This window comes from Rhipicephalus microplus, chromosome 6 (assembly GCF_043290135.1).
Source record: "Rhipicephalus microplus isolate Deutch F79 chromosome 6, USDA_Rmic, whole genome shotgun sequence".
Classification (NCBI taxonomy): domain Eukaryota; kingdom Metazoa; phylum Arthropoda; class Arachnida; order Ixodida; family Ixodidae; genus Rhipicephalus; species Rhipicephalus microplus.
In genome coordinates, this window is record NC_134705.1 from 173,492,976 (window position 1) to 173,506,962 (window position 13,987).

At 48.3% G+C, this 13,987-nt stretch overlaps 1 protein-coding gene across 8 annotated transcripts in view; it reads right to left on the reverse strand.

Annotated features, from left to right (window-relative positions):
* The window catches only part of LOC119167044 (heterogeneous nuclear ribonucleoprotein L), a 137,096-nt gene that overhangs the window by 6,027 nt on the left and 117,082 nt on the right, over positions 1 to 13,987 (reverse strand). For 5 of the 8 annotated variants that reach the window (XM_075867032.1, XM_075867030.1, XM_075867031.1 and 2 more), the window contains 4 exons: positions 6,019 to 6,082; positions 1,938 to 1,997; positions 1,043 to 1,081; positions 604 to 775 (listed from right to left, as the gene is read on the reverse strand). In XM_075867032.1, coding sequence (XP_075723147.1) covers positions 604 to 775; positions 1,043 to 1,081; positions 1,938 to 1,997; positions 6,019 to 6,082 — 335 coding nt within the window. Of the gene's footprint in view, positions 1 to 603; positions 784 to 1,042; positions 1,082 to 1,936; positions 1,998 to 6,018; positions 6,083 to 13,987 lie in introns of all 8 variants that reach the window. The other 3 variants (XM_075867029.1, XM_075867028.1, XM_075867027.1) reach the window with 2 other exon arrangements.

Below are 13,987 nucleotides of genomic sequence, written 5' to 3' on the forward strand. Positions count from 1 at the left end.
CTATCTATGCAAATGGAAGTCTCTAAAATGGAACAACAGCCTGTTCATTGAATTGATTGGTTTCATTGAATTATGCATCTCCACTGACATCTCAGTTAGTGGAACTCTTGTTAAATGGAACATATTTTCCTGCTTCCTTCAAACAATAGCATCATATAATGTAAACCCATTCCAGGTGCAAAATTTTCAACAGAGCTATATTTCCATTTGTGTACCATAGCCTCCAAATAATTTTTTTCTGGCCTGTAGTAATTCTTGTGTTACCCAAAACATTACAATTTATGCACTAGCAAAAGTGATATTGACTAGTAGTGACAACCATGTCTCATGATCTTTCGAGGCCAGCTACACAACAATACCAGCAAGCACAGTCTTCAACACGCCAAAATGTGGTCCCCGAGTCAAACGTGTTGGCTCCCATTTAAAAACTTTCACAAAAAGGCCATGCCACACAAAGTGCCAAAAAAAAAAAGACAATTCCCACTAGTAGATGTGCGCACTTCACAATGTTTGAATGGAAGACCTCCTTTCATCTGAACATCACGAAGCACATATTTACAACTATGGATTCCAACCAACTCTCTTGCAAGAAGGCAAACTCACCCATCGTGCGGCGGACCACCGTAGCGATCCTGGGGGGGCCCGTTGGGGGGTCCACCATAGCCGTCGTTGTAGCCACCGCCAGGACTGCTGTACTGTCCTCCCCTGGGACCGTAGTCATAGTCTCCACGGTCGGGGCCATAGCCGGGACCAGAGGCAGGGCCCCTGCCATCTCCTGAGTTGCATGCAGGGAGAAAACAACGGCCTGTGCTCGGCAATCAAGTTCAAAAAAGAAATCTGCACACTAAGACGATAACACTAAGGTGTTATCAAGTGTTCAAATTTAAACTAATTTTGATGCGAGAGTGAAGCACTGCTTTACTACAATCCAAAAAGCACACACTGAAATCGAAAAAACGAACAAAAACGCCAGAGTGGGACAAAAGGTATGGCCTTTGCCAAACAAAATAGAAATAAGCAAAAAAAATATATATAGGCATACCTTCAGGACAGTAGTCATACTCTGCCTCAACGCTGTCCTCTGCACCGAAATAGTTAACCAGAAACAGTTTACCAAACAAGAAAGTGAGAACAGTGATTTCCATGAGTTCTTCTCCATAATGGCATATTTTGTAATGGTATCAACAATCATTATTACAAAGAGTATAGAATAATCATTCGTTACTTCCCACCTCCAGTATTTGTATATATGTCTGTAGATGCAAGTTATTATTCAGGAGCAAAACACAACCAGACTGCAGGAGCGAACTAGATGCAAGTATGAAAACCTAGAAATCTGACGTTGAAGATCGACTGCATGATCATCACAAGGGAGAATCCGGGTGGCTTTATTACAAAATTGGATTCGATTTCTCTAAGTGTTATCAACACACACCAAACTGCATCAGCACAAAGCAAAACTAAAGGAGAAGTTTCTAAAGCAAGACATAAAATGTGCAACAGCTACAAAGAGCTGCAAGATAGAGTACCTAGAAACTTTCTTCATTCAATAGATTTTGAAATACGCAGTAACTGTAATGCCATGAGCACACTAGTGCTCATGGCATTAGCAGAGCTGTGAACAACACAATGTAATCAGCCACCCCCCCCCCCCCGCCCCTAAGTGATTCATTAAACGTGAATATGTAAAGCTGTTGTGCAATGCTACACTTGTTTTTGATAAGGTTTCTTATCTATATATACTCAAACAAAATATTGGTTATAGCAAGGTATATAAAATGGTTTTGCAATAGATATGATAGAAATATACTTATAAATGAAGTTTCAGATATAACAAACTTATTTTCATGCGAGATGCAACTTTGTTAATGAGGATAGAGTGTAATCAAATAGCCTGACTTGGAGGCAGGGTGCTGGTCGAAACTTCGCACACTTACTGTAGTTTCCAAAGCCACGAGGCTCTCCGAGAAGGGCTGGACGCTCACTTCCACTCTTCCCTGGACAGAAACGGGCCAGGCATACGATCACATTTTGCGACTTGCAATGGGTAGCAGTCAAAAGTGCACCAATGTTTCAATTAAGCGGCGTGAAGCAATCATAGTACTCATGGCTGTTGAAATTAGACTGGTGGCATGAATTCCCAACGAAAGCTCTGCAAGGTTGGTTAGAATAGATCATGGGTCTTTTCACTGATGAAAGAATTGGGAATTAGATTGCGCAGTGCTGTGATATCCGGCAAATATGATCACCATGGTCTGCTGTACGAACTGGCAAGGTTGTTTGGGAGAGGGAGGGGTGTAAAAAAGTATGAGCGTGTTTACTGGCGTCTTCTACTGAGAGACAAATAACGCTGCAAAAATACAAATACGAGATCAATCCTGTTACAGGCAGTTCCATTTAAGATTTCAGTTTATTGAGGGCCGACTGTATGATTTCAGAACATTCACGATTAGTGTACAAAAGATATAGATTGTTCAAACTACTCTTCAAACATGTTGTAAGTAATAGGCCCCCTAGAAAATGCAGTTGCGTAGCTCTGCAATGTGGGTGAAAAAAAAAAAATGTCATGAGTAATGCATGCGCATAAACAGTACAAAAGGTAGAGTGGTGTGTTCGGGATAAAACAGCCAAGCCCGAAATAAAAAGCGAGACCACACTGTGGCTCTACCCATGTGCTTTGGTTTTAGCTCAGTGTACAATGTGCCAACACCTTTCCACGTTCACTACTGCACACTCTGGCAGTGCCAGTATTGAAATTCCAACGTGCGCAGTCTGTGTCAGAGGGGAACACTGTGCACCCCCGATTTCAGGCATCACCAGGTGTAATGGGGACAACTTGCCATTGCTTTCATCCACCTATGCCCACCACCAACAGAAACAAACACGCCTTTCTGCCACTCTAGCACATTCACCCATGCTCACAGGATCGGGACATGCTTGGTATCACTTTAACACTGTACAGATAGACCGCATGATTCGTTTGGGCCTCACTCACACCGACGATTAGGTCTGTTACGTATGTTTTTGCGCACTCACCCCGCAAAGTGACCAGTCACAATGCTTCTCTTGTGTTGGAAAATTGAATCAGTTGCCCCCTACTCGGCTTTTGTGCACTTCAAGAATTTGGAAGTGAACTAACAGTCACTTTTCCAACAAAAATGACTGCTTCCGACTTGTCACTTAGCAACTACAGCATCGAAAAACATTGGCCATGCAAACGGAGCAATTCGTCAGTGTGAATGAACCCCTCCCTGCACCAGCACTGCACACACTTTTTAACATGTCAATGTGCGATATCGAAAGAAAAACAGTTTTACTACAAAATAGTGCAATCTTTTTACCATGCAAAGAAGTTGACGGCAGAATCACCCCGGAGACCTTTCCAAGCGGGTATCCAGACCCCCATACACCGGCATGACGTGAATGCCAGTGCCAAACAACAAACCAATCCGAGGCCTGCTCCGGTAGAATTAGGCTTCGCGTCAGGGCGTCGCCGCTGCGAAGACGTCACAGTCCGCCGCCAGCAGAGATTTGGTCAGAGGCGAGAGAGAGAGAGGCTAGAGACTTGAGATCGTTCACCACCAGCGGCTCGTCGGCTGCTGCGCCCCACCGCACCACCACAGAGGGAGGCAAGAAGACACCACCAGGGGGCTCCAGCCTCCTGGATGGGGGGAGGGGGGGACACACACAGACGTGCACATCCGGTTAGAGCCACTCTGCCCCTCGGCAAGCCAGGCAGGGTGCAAGGAATGGTGGTGGTGGTCGATTGCGGCTCGGGTCGTGTGGTTGGTGGTGGTAGTAGTGGTTGGTTATTGGTTGGTGGTGAAAGCATCATCTCGCATGGCAGCAACCTTCCGAGCCCCCTCTCGTTCTTTCTGTGCCGTGTTTTCTTCGTATCCAGTTGTTTCTGTTGTTCTCTGTTCTGTTGTGGTGGCAAAAAGCAAGTTTTTTTTTTTTCTAAGAGTGGTGATGAATCGTTTCATGGGTGGGGTGAGGTGGGCTGTCATTCATGTGCCCGGAGGGGAAAAGGGGGGCTCAGTGAAACTTTTTTTGCATCACTGGTGTCGCACGCGTGCACCCCTTTTCCAACCTCTTCTCGCACGTGTCACGGTGGGAAACGTCTCTCGGCTCGGCAACTCCCTGCCTTGTTCTTCAGTCTTGGATCGAGAGGGAAAGAGCGGTGGTCTGTGGACAAGTGTCTGGGGTCTGAAGCCGGATTCGCTACACTGGGGACCGCGAGCGGATGGCTGGCTCCTCTCTAGTGTAGAGCTCGACGTAACGTCCACGTGACACGTGTGCCGACATGTTTCCGCGGTCGCCGGAGGGGCCTCTGTGGTGCAACAATCCTCACACTGGATGGGAAGGCGCGAGTGCCTTCTGTGTTTTTTGTAAAGCAGAGAGGGGGAAAAAAAAAAACGCAGCAGCAGGAAGGCCAGCACAGCCAGCCCACTTGGTAATGTGTTAAAGAAAAAAAAGAAGCTAAATAAGCAGACGCTACCACGCCGTGTTTGTAAATTATGTAGTCTTTTTATTTTCCATGTATTGACCCATTGCATGTCACAGTGTTGCCAGCATGTGAAACATGTTTCTTTGGTGTGCACAACCACAGTGACAATGTGAACACCAGTTAACACAAACATTGAAGTGAGTTGCTAGCGAACATGCACAATCTGCAGATTTTCTGGCTGTCATTTTTATTTGGTAGCCAAGAGAAATGATTCTAGGGGTATGGTAAAAGAGTTGCGAAAAACAGGTGCATGCCTTAAAGAGGCCCTGAAATGCTTCGTGTAATTATGACATTACTCTTTGTCAGAGTTCGTTGCCTCACGAATCAACTGCCGCAAATATATATATATATTTTGATGCCATCAAGTGTTAGCAGAGTTACAGAAAACTGTCGCACGCTGAAATTTACATAGAGGGGACAATAAAGGGGCGAAGCAACATCAGCGCTCGTTGTCGCCTTGACCACATTCTTTTCTTATACTGCCTCGGCTCACTTTCAGTTCACAGGAGCCCGAACTACAGATAACCAGAGTTTTCTGACCCTATTACGGAGGTGTTACAGGGCCCCTACCGTCTACGATACAGTAACGTGTAATATATTGCTTTCCTTCCTAGATGTTATTGCTCAACAATTTGCACCTGCAGAGCATATTAACCCGCTAACCGTGCATGTCCTAGCACTTCACCACAAGCACAAAACGCCACTTTCTAGGTAAAGCACGATAACTGGCACTGCTGAGCACATGAAGAGATGCCGAGATATGGGCACAACATGCCATATAGGGCAATACTTTTTTTTCACATGTAATGATCACTGAAGCATCAGGAGGCACTGTGCGAGAACACACTCAGCAGCGTTATCGAAAGCAGCACATTAGCACCAAGCTAAAACCAAAGCAGGCAAGCCAGAACCAAGGGCTCTTCTTACCGCAATGAAACAACACAAAACAGGGACTGCGATTGGAAGTTAACCTTTTTTATACCTCACTTGCATTGCTGCTAACTATGGCAGTTTCACAAAAAAGCTTGGACAATAAACAATCCATATTCTTCATGCATTAGTGCAATTATACAGAACGATTCGGCACAAGTGATAAGCCCTGGACAATTTTTGATACCCTATTTTTGATAAGCACTCAGCTGTTTAACTTCGTAGGCTAAACAAACAGCAATTATCTAAGCAAAAACGTCCAGTTAACACTGATCTTGTGGGTGAGCAGCGGTCATGTTAAATGCAAAGCCAACTGTACAGTCATGAACAAATCAAACTAGAACAAAAAACCTAACAACGTTCTGCTTGATTCTTTGCATTACTATGAGACATATAGCTTTACAGAATAGAGACTATAGAAGCCTTCAACGTGCTGAACAAACATTTCAATGAGGCCAATCCCTTGCCCATGACTGCACACAACTAAGAGCTATGATGCTATTCTCCCCACAAGTCAATCAATGTGACAACTCCCAATGAATTAAGGGAGTCGTAGGGTAAGAAATATCCCCAGCACTCACCAAGGTTGGGGTTGGTGTAGTCCCAGCTGTCGTTGTCATTCTTGTAGACGTTCAGTCTTGTAGGCTGTAGAAAAGGGAAGACAGAAAAATAAAAATTGAGAATATGTTTCAGATATCTATGATCAATGTGAAAATGCTTATGAAATGCATGACCCACTCCAATAAAATCAGTTTTCATTTAAATCCTCGCAACGTTTCACGACATTTTGATGTACGAAAGACTGCAAATTAATTGAAGGCTCACGTTTTTTGTAGGACAACTTTAAGAAACAAACAGACAATGAACCCAAGCCAGACACGGAGACTTGACTGTAGAGTAGCAATTATGACAGACACGGACACTTGACTGTAGACAAGCAAGTATGACACAAATATGAAGGAGGCGTTCGAAGGTGCTTTGTTTTCTCTACTGTACATCTTCGCAGCTTTTGGTTGAGCCATTACAGGTTCAGTGGACTTGTTAGTCGGCCTCTGCGCCACCCTGACATCGCTCTTGTGCCTGTATTTGCACTGCATGCCTATGATCTTTTAACATAAATCCCTAACAACTAGCTCTGCTGGGTCATTCTGTTGCCGATGACGCTTTCTTTCAGCCAATTCTTACAGCAGTGTCCTTGCCGAGTTTAGAGATTAATGCTCTAAAATTTCTGTAGATGGTGACAGACTATGTTAACCACCATTGTAGCATAATTCAGAGTTGCTCATTATTTTTGAACTAAGAAAATTTGAGCTAAGAAATTTCTCGCCGACCCCGGATGCACGACCACACTGAGCGATTCCAAGACCGATGAGCAAAACTACGCTAGAGGCAGATCATCTGTGGCAGCAGTGTGGGTGCAGCGCGCGGTTAACCTAGCGGACAGAACGGTGGCAAGTGGTTCCCGGCCCACATGGGCAAGGAGCTGTTGCCTCGCGGCAGTGCGAACCATGATTCGGTTAACTAGGCGGCGCGAGGTTTCACAGACCGCGCCACCCAACCAGCCAACTCGATGGAGGAGTGCTGGGGCGAAGCCAAAGACATCACGACAGAATACAAAGAAGTATTGAAGTGGTACAGACTAGGGCGCAAGACTATGCCCCCGCCTCACCCGGGCCTGACCTGAAGTGAGCCAGTAGCGTTTTGGCAACTGCAGACGGGGTCGCTATACCACGCCGGTGTTCATGAAGCACGTTTGTTCTAACGTATACGCAAGTTACCTGTGTCGCGTGCGAGCTACTGCGGCCCTCATCTTGTGGGATTGTGAACAGAATCCGAGGGAGGCAAGAACAGTGACGACGATCGCACGGTGGCTTACGGCCGCCGCGGGAAGCGACCAGCGAGAAGAGCAGACACGGGCCGTCCAGTGGATCTCGGCTGCCCTCGAAAAGCAGCACCCCAACACAGGGGCAGGCGCGGGTGCCAGAAGGCGGGAGCAAGGAGAACTGCTCGTCGAGTAGAGGACGTCAGGCCGAGGTGATGCGTGGCCGCATCACGATGACGCTCCCCTCGCGGGGCTAGGATTGTCGTCCACCAGATCACCAAGTAAAGTCTCTCACCTCTTTGCCGAGACCCAGAAGATCACTGCTTCAGAAAAGCACGAGGACTCATGTTTGGATTTTCGGCTGTTTTTCTCTGGTTGCAGTGCCTTGCCCTACCCTAAGCAAGCAACACTTCGCAGACACGACGCCCGCTTCGCACGCAATCATCTGCTCGTCCCAACAAGCCAAATTTAGGAAGTGGACAGTAATGTGTGGTTGCTGCAAATCAAGCTACGCTGATGTAACAAAGATTGCATGTTGATAGTGTTTGAGAGAGAAGGGAGGCAATGGAGCCACACACACACACATCGAAAGGAAGAAAGAGAGAAAGGATAGAAGCAAGTGTTCATGCGCGTGCCTAAGGACGATAGGCCTCCGCCGCCCAAATAACGGAGAAGACGATTCTGGGCCAGTGATAATCGTCGCGTGACAGGAATCGCTAAGAGCTTCATGTCACGCCACAGAACGACACCAGAGTGAGGTGAATGTGTCTCTCCTTTTCCCTCTTTCCGTGACACGGAACCATCGAATCTGGCCGGGCGACAACAAGCGACGCCGAGGGTCGTACCCGACGGGCGCGCCCTCTACCACGCTCGCGCTACTTTCGCGAAACTTTGGGACGTGCCGCCTCGACCGACCTGCGGCGGAGGAATGGGGGCGGCGAAAGCGAAAAGTCGGGGGTGTCGCCGCCGCCGTCACGTGACGTCCCGAGGACACACGACGAATACTTTTTTTCGGCCGCAGAGGCGACAAATTCCTATCCCTGAAAAGCATCTTTCCTCACATTCGAGTGAGAGGGCGCAAAGAGGCAAACTATAGCCGTCGGACATGACCACGTTCCGTGGTGGTTTTGCTACAGGCGGGCGCGAGACCACTGCAGGTCAGGGTCTAGCCAGACCACCGAGAGCGCCGTCGGTAGGTTCCGGCTTCGCCCGCTGAAAATTTACGAATTCCTACAAAAACGAGAGTTGGAACATTTTCCTTCTCGAAATCCACTCTTGCCTACCAGCTGTGCAGCTCACAATTTCTCTAAACCAGCACACGCGAACGAAACCAGCCGTCCACAGATTCGAGACAAGTCTGGCACAAAAGAGATCTTATTTACACCTTGGTTTAATCGATCATACGTACACAAACGACGGTTTCAGCGAACTCCATTGTTTCCCCGTTTCTCGCCGATCTGTTAGCACCCTCCTGCCCACCAGAATGTCTCGCTTAAACGCTTGCTGGCACCCTAATCGAAAGCTCTCCATCCCCCCCCCCCCCCCCCCCCCGGTGTTCTGCGTCTCAACTTGGCTCTCTCAGCACGACACCGTCCGGGGAACAGCACACGAGTGCGCAAAGCCATCTACGTGACACCGGCGGTCATTACGGCAAGCACACGGCATTACGGGTCGGGCCCCGCGGTGCCACGGCTTATCTCCCAACACAGCACACTGGCTCGCAAGGACCAAGAGCACACAAAAGGCCCACAACAGCACCGCTCCCTTCACACGCTATGCACGGCAAGGATTCAGCGCCGGCTGCGTTCATCACGCCTGACGCGGCACTAAATCGCTAACCACCATCCGTTCGCAAAAAGCCCTCGTTTGCGCCCACGGGGCGGCCTGGGGGATACACGGTTTCGCAAGGCGGCCACCGATAACCGCCGTTGCTATTTGTTTTTCGTCTTCGTTAACCGCCAAGCAAAGTGCGCGGCGATATTTCAGTCCGCTTATCGGCCTGCCGCCCATCCGAACAGAAGGAGGATGTGGCCAGGGCTGACGCCTCACGGGCACTTGCCCCAGAAACTCGTGCGATATCCGCACACGACCACCTCTCCGCTGCGCCACCTGTCAGCAAACTCGCGCACACCATGAAAGCTGTTTGCCAGAATAAACGAGGTGAATTGGACCAGCTGGCGTAGGTTCGTAACGTATCGCAAGACTAAGAAAAACGATACACACAAAAGACAGTACGGAACATTATTATGCGCTACTCTACGCTACGAAGCTGCTTGTTGCACCAATGCAGGCCTGGCCCACCATAGTAAACAAATTTAGGCCTTCAATCACACAATTCCTAGCGTTTCCGCGTGGCCAGGGTATAGTACAGTCGACCATAAAAAGTTTACGGACCACGCGAGCGCATGGCCGAAAAGCCTCTTCGCGACACTTCCGTTACGTCAGCGGCGGTCAACAGCAGCGCAGCGCCTTGAAGGCGTCCCGCCTTATCAGTCGCAATCTTTATCACAAAGTGACACCTAGCCAACAGAACGCCGTGCGAGGCACGCCGTGATAGTTTCGATCCTCCTATGAAAACAGCAATATAATGGCCATCCTGCAGATAAGCACTTCGCGTGAAAACCGCGAACTAACAATGCGCTACGCGGCAGTACAAAACTGAAAGGTCAGTGAATAAGAAGACGACCCGTTTGCAGCCTAGAACTGCGGTCGACGGCAGATGGCGCACCGCTAGGTGGCGCGGACAGGCAGTTTGGCACGCGCTCGCATGGTCCGCATACTTTTGTGGCCGACTGTACATTGTAGTCGGGGAGCAAGAACTGCGTCACGAAGCCAGCTTAGGTGAGCAAAAAAAAAAAAAATCTTGCACGCACGCCCAGGGAGGACCTCCAAAGGTGGCCCGTTTTCGAACGACTTTTTATGCGTGCTTCTGTTCGTCAGCCGGAACACTAAAGAACGCCAGAGCCTTGACCCCACGCATCCGTTGCAGTATAGGGTACTAGAATATGGTATATATTCTAGTACACTATAGTTGCAGCGCGTCGCCGAGCCCTCTCCCATATGGAGAGGGAGAGAGAGAGAGGGCGCAGCCAACAACGGCCGCCCAACTGTGCGGGGCACGCATTGAAAAAAACACTGAACGTGCGTGAAGTTAACGTGCCGCACTTTGTCTCAATAAAGCGACGTGACACCATCGCGGGAAGCCCGGGTCGGACTTAGCAAATCCCCGAGGGGAAAATGTGCTAGCGCTACGTGCGCGCAGGGAGGGAGGCGCGCCGACTTCGAGAGCGTTCTACGCACGCTACGCTGACACACACACACACACACACACACACACACACACACACACACACACACACACACACACACACACACACACACACACACACACACACACAGTATCAAGGAAACAAAACTATCTGGTAAATTTAACAGTGAGAACAGTCTTTTTTGTTTACAGCTATAGCTTTTCCAACGTCATATCAGGACTGGCGCCCAACTCTTAGTTGGGACAAAGCCCAACTAAGAGTTGGGCTTTGTCCCACAGTTTAACAAACGCAAGCGCCCCAAAGCTTAAATCAGCGGAGTCAGACAGGGGAGCTACATGGTACCTAATTAAGGACAGCTTTCGTTAAGGTAAACACCGGTAAACAGGGTTCATGCGATCGTTAACGTGATAGGAAAGCGAACTTTCTTTTTTTTCTTTTTCAAAGCCAAATATACGTATGTGAGCTGCTAGTGATGTCTTTCTTACACGTGGTAAGTCGAGAAAACAGTCGTCGAATCCTATGTGCGTACCCCAACCCTACATACTATTCTCCCTCGACGTGTGCTGGAGTAAGGTGCAGTTTACATCGCAGTATAACGAGAAGTAAACATCAGGCGAAAACTTGCGATTATCACCGTTACCGCTAAGCACGTTCCTTTAGGATTGTCAATGCCTCATTAAAACGAAGGCTGTCCTCTCTCTTTTACCGCTGAAGTTTGGCGCTACTTCTCCGGCTTTCTCGCCCATGCTGAAAATTTTAACACTGCAATAAGAGTTCGCGAAGTCCTCCCGTCCTGCCAAATACATAATCACTCCTTCCACTCCCCCCCCCCCCTGCCTCTAAGGGCGTTTGAAATAATTTACAACGAATAAAGTCACAACAGGGACATACAGCGCATCCGGATCGCTGCCTGACGCGAATCTCGAAAACACGTCTCCCTTCCCAGCATCCCTACATCCCATCCCACGCATTCCCGTTTCACTCGTTCATCGCGCCAGCCATGTGTCTTAATTAAAGGCGGAGATAAGTAAATTAGGCCAGGAGCACTCGGACAGGCACGCGAAGTTTGGGCGCCCTCGGCTAGAGCCTCGCTACTTTGAGATGGGAGCTGGCCGATGTGGAAAGCGTGCTTCGGATCCCCGGCATCCTGCCGCCGCCTTCCTCGGTGGCAAAGCGGTTAACACGACGGCCGTGAAATCGATACCGGCCAGGGCGGTCGCATTTCCAACGGTGGTGGTCAAGCCACTTTCGAACTTGTAACAATTTTCGACCGACGCATAAAAAAATATAGCGAGCGAAGGAAAAAAAAAACTGATTCAGAGCAGGTTTGGAATCGAAGGAACTACGTTTAGGAGCGGTTTCGACGAGTTTGGGATTAGTTAAAGTGGTAAAGTGCAACGTTTTAGAGCATTAGTTCACGTTATAGAATGCAAGTCCAGAGCAGTCATTCACTACGCTGTTTACACGGAACAAAGTCACAACTCAACAAACGAGATGTGCATTGTGGTGAAGCGTTAGTGACGAGGAGAACGTGTCACGGTTTCCGCGAGTGCCATCAGGTGACCCTTTCTCGAGCGGTGTCTCGCATGATGACGTCGCAAAAGCCGAAATATTGCGCACGCCCGGCACCAAGAGCGAGCAGCCGACAATGTGCTCGCCGGAAATCAGACCCGCAATGCTCCGAAACATCCACACACTATCAACTGCCCTGTATCTGAAAAAAAAAAAAAAAAGAATAGCGAGACTGGCCCGTTACTTCAGGAGGAAATTCCGACGTTTCAAAAATCACAAATTGGACGGTTGCAGAGCGAAGAAACAGCGGTAAGCGAAAGAGAGGATCGTCGGGAGAGGTTGCCTCAGCGCGAGCATGCGACACACGCCCTGCAAGAAAAAGACAGGAACTCGAAAACGCGCCAGCAACGCACGATGTGCGTGATCATTGCACCCGATGTGCGTGATCATTGCACTGCGGATGTGCGTGACCATTGCACCCAACAGGAAAGCGAAGTAAAACTCACGCAAAAAAAAAAAAAGTTAACGAGGCGATATCGATACCGAACGCGCCGCGCGTTTAGAAGGGACGCTTTTTTTTTTTTTTGTCGCGAGACCCACGCCCCGGTCAGCGTTTAGAAATTAGCGTGAGAGTGCGCGTAAAGCGAAGGGTCGATATTCGATCAATTAAAAAAAAAAGAAAGCCGTGCTTGCTATAAAGGTAATTATTATTCATAACGCCGCGCTTCAAACACGCGACTGCGACAGCTGGTGCAAGAAAGCGACAGACGGGAGCTAACGCGGTTAGCGCAGGTTATAAGGAATCGGTTTAACAGAATCTGCTTTCACAGCCACGAAGTCGACAATAAGCCGGGATAAAAGTGAGGGAGAGTGTCAGAAGGCGCAGCAGCAGCACAATAATATTCCTCATCTCGAGAATGTTACGGGCGGTGCCGAATTCGATCATGCAAAAGACAGATCTTGAAGGATACGGTTATTCAATGAATTCGGTTAATGAGCAAACCGGGAAAACTAGGCTCCCGAAACACGTCGCACGTTTAAACAAGGGGAAATAGCCGGTCTCGCCGAGAACAAGCTCGCTTGAAACACCGCTGGACACACAACACACACCACCAAACATTTCTTTTCCTACATTCCTACACATTTCCTACACTGCCAAGACGATCGGGCCCGTCTACGGCGTCAGCATTACCGCAGAAAATTGCGGCTCGCGTCGAGATAGAGGAACCGAACGGAGTCGTATTCTATAGTTGCATTACTGCAAATCTCATGTATACACCATAGTGCATCACTACAGCGTGAAAGTGTACACTATTCCTGCACTGAAGTTGGTTACCACTCATTAGTGCTACGTTTATCCACCATTCAAATGAAACGCAGACTTCAACGCCATCAACCAGCCTTCAAACTCGAAACTCATTTTTTTTTCAAGCAAGAGGTAACGTTACTTCATTGATTAAAGCACGCGATACGCAGAAAATACAATTATTCATGTTCCATTCTGCTCGGTAAACAAAAGTTGCTCATACAACGCATTATACAACACTGCCCGCGGGTAAAACGTACGATAGCACCATACTGAAACGTTTCCAATGCTACATCGAAACCTTTGTATGCTTCCGTGAGGCTCCATACTGTTTCCGAAAGTATTTTCGTAAAGACTCTTGCGACTATACCGCGAATAGATTGAAAACACGTGGATACGGTATGGAAACTTATGGATACTATTGGAAGGGATCATGGAACGTTTTGCAATCCACAATTACAATAGGCCGAAGGCCCTAATCCACTTTTTCTTTTTCCCCTGTGGCACACGCTATACGCCTATAGCGGGAAAGTCGCGAGAAGCCGTAGTTTCAGCTTGCATATATATATAGCTTCATTGGCAATAGACGGTCCCAATCACAAAGGCAACACGAAACGACAGAAAGAAGTGGCGAAACAAGG